The sequence below is a fragment of the Chrysochloris asiatica genome, unplaced genomic scaffold, assembly GCF_000296735.1.
Source record: "Chrysochloris asiatica unplaced genomic scaffold, ChrAsi1.0 scaffold00033, whole genome shotgun sequence".
NCBI lineage: Eukaryota > Metazoa > Chordata > Mammalia > Afrosoricida > Chrysochloridae > Chrysochloris > Chrysochloris asiatica.
The window spans coordinates 1368181-1369452 of record NW_006408551.1 but is presented as its reverse complement, the minus strand read 5'-3'; the positions used below and the strand labels follow the sequence as shown (position 1 = coordinate 1369452).

The 1272-nt window shown below is 41.3% G+C and overlaps 1 protein-coding gene across 1 annotated transcript in view; it reads right to left on the bottom strand.

Annotated features, from left to right (window-relative positions):
- Positions 1 to 608: 608 nt before the first annotated feature.
- The window catches only part of LOC102825192 (olfactory receptor 2AP1-like), a 22758-nt gene continuing 22094 nt past the window's right edge, over positions 609 to 1272 (bottom strand). Inside the window, exon 2 of the mRNA XM_006859583.1 lies at positions 609 to 1266. Within this exon, the coding sequence (XP_006859645.1) occupies positions 609 to 1266 (658 nt within the window). The remainder of the gene's footprint in view (positions 1267 to 1272) is intronic.

Here is a 1272-nt window from a genome sequence, read left to right as displayed (position 1 = left end):
CACCCACACTTCCTTGTCGTGGCTGGACCCCGATATAGGACCTTGACACATCACAGTCTGTCTACAAATTGAATGAACAAAGTCTGGCTGAAAACAACATTGGATCGAGTGTTGTGTTGAGAGTTGTGTGGCCAGGGCCTAGTAGTGTCCCAATGAAACTCTAGATATTGTTTATGTAATGAGTGAGTACCCTTTAAAAAAAACAACAACACAATAATACTCTTTCAGAAATTTCTAACTATTTTGTAACTGCATAACTTAACCTGGTGATAATGCAGTTATTAAAAATCTACCTTTTCCAAAATCAACCAAACAACAACTTTATTCATTCATTCATTTTTTTTTTTTGGATAAACACTTAACAGATTATGATTTCTTTCCAAGTCTCTCTTACTGGACCAGAGTCCCAGTGTGGTACTGTAGGATAAGCCCTGGACTGAGAATCCTAAGGTCAGAGGTTCAAGGCCACCAGCTGCTCCTTTGAAACCCTATACAGAGTTGGAGCTGACTCGATGGCACTTAACAACAGCAGTGGCATGCTGGGCTGGATGCCAAATAACTGGTACATAGTAGAGATTCTTCCATTAGGACTTGAATTCTGAAATTATTTAAAGATTCACAAGCTTTTTGATGGTATCCTTGAAGGCTTGTTTTACCTGTTGGTTCCTTAGTGTGTAAATAAAGGGGTTCAATGAAGGGGCAACTGAGGTAATGAGTAGAGCTACTCCCTTGTTGAATGCATCCCCTTCTTTTGCTGAGGGCTTAATATAAATGAAAAAGCAGCTTCCATAGGAGAGGGAGATGACAATCATGTGGGAAGAACAGGTGGAAAAGGCTTTTGTTCTTTGCTGGGCAGAGGGCAACTTCAGAATAGTCCTGATGATGAATGTGTAGGAGAGAATCACTAGCACGAGAGTGACTACCAGAGTCACAGATGCCACAAGAAAGACAATCTTCTCTACAAAAGTTGTATCTGAACAGGAGACTTCTCGAAGGGGCTCGAAGTCACAGAAATAATGATTCAGTTTATTAGATGCACAGAAGTCCTGCTGACTCATTAGGGTGATTGGTGGTATGATAACCATTAACCCAGCCAACCATGAGCAGAGAACCAGCTGGGTACATATCCTGTTGTTCATAATGGTCATGTAATGCAGGGGTTTGCAGATGGCCACATAGCGATCATAGGACATGACGGCTAGAAGATAAAACTCAGTTGACCCAACAAAGATGGCAAAGAAATACTGTGTGAAGCAGCCAGCAAAACTGATA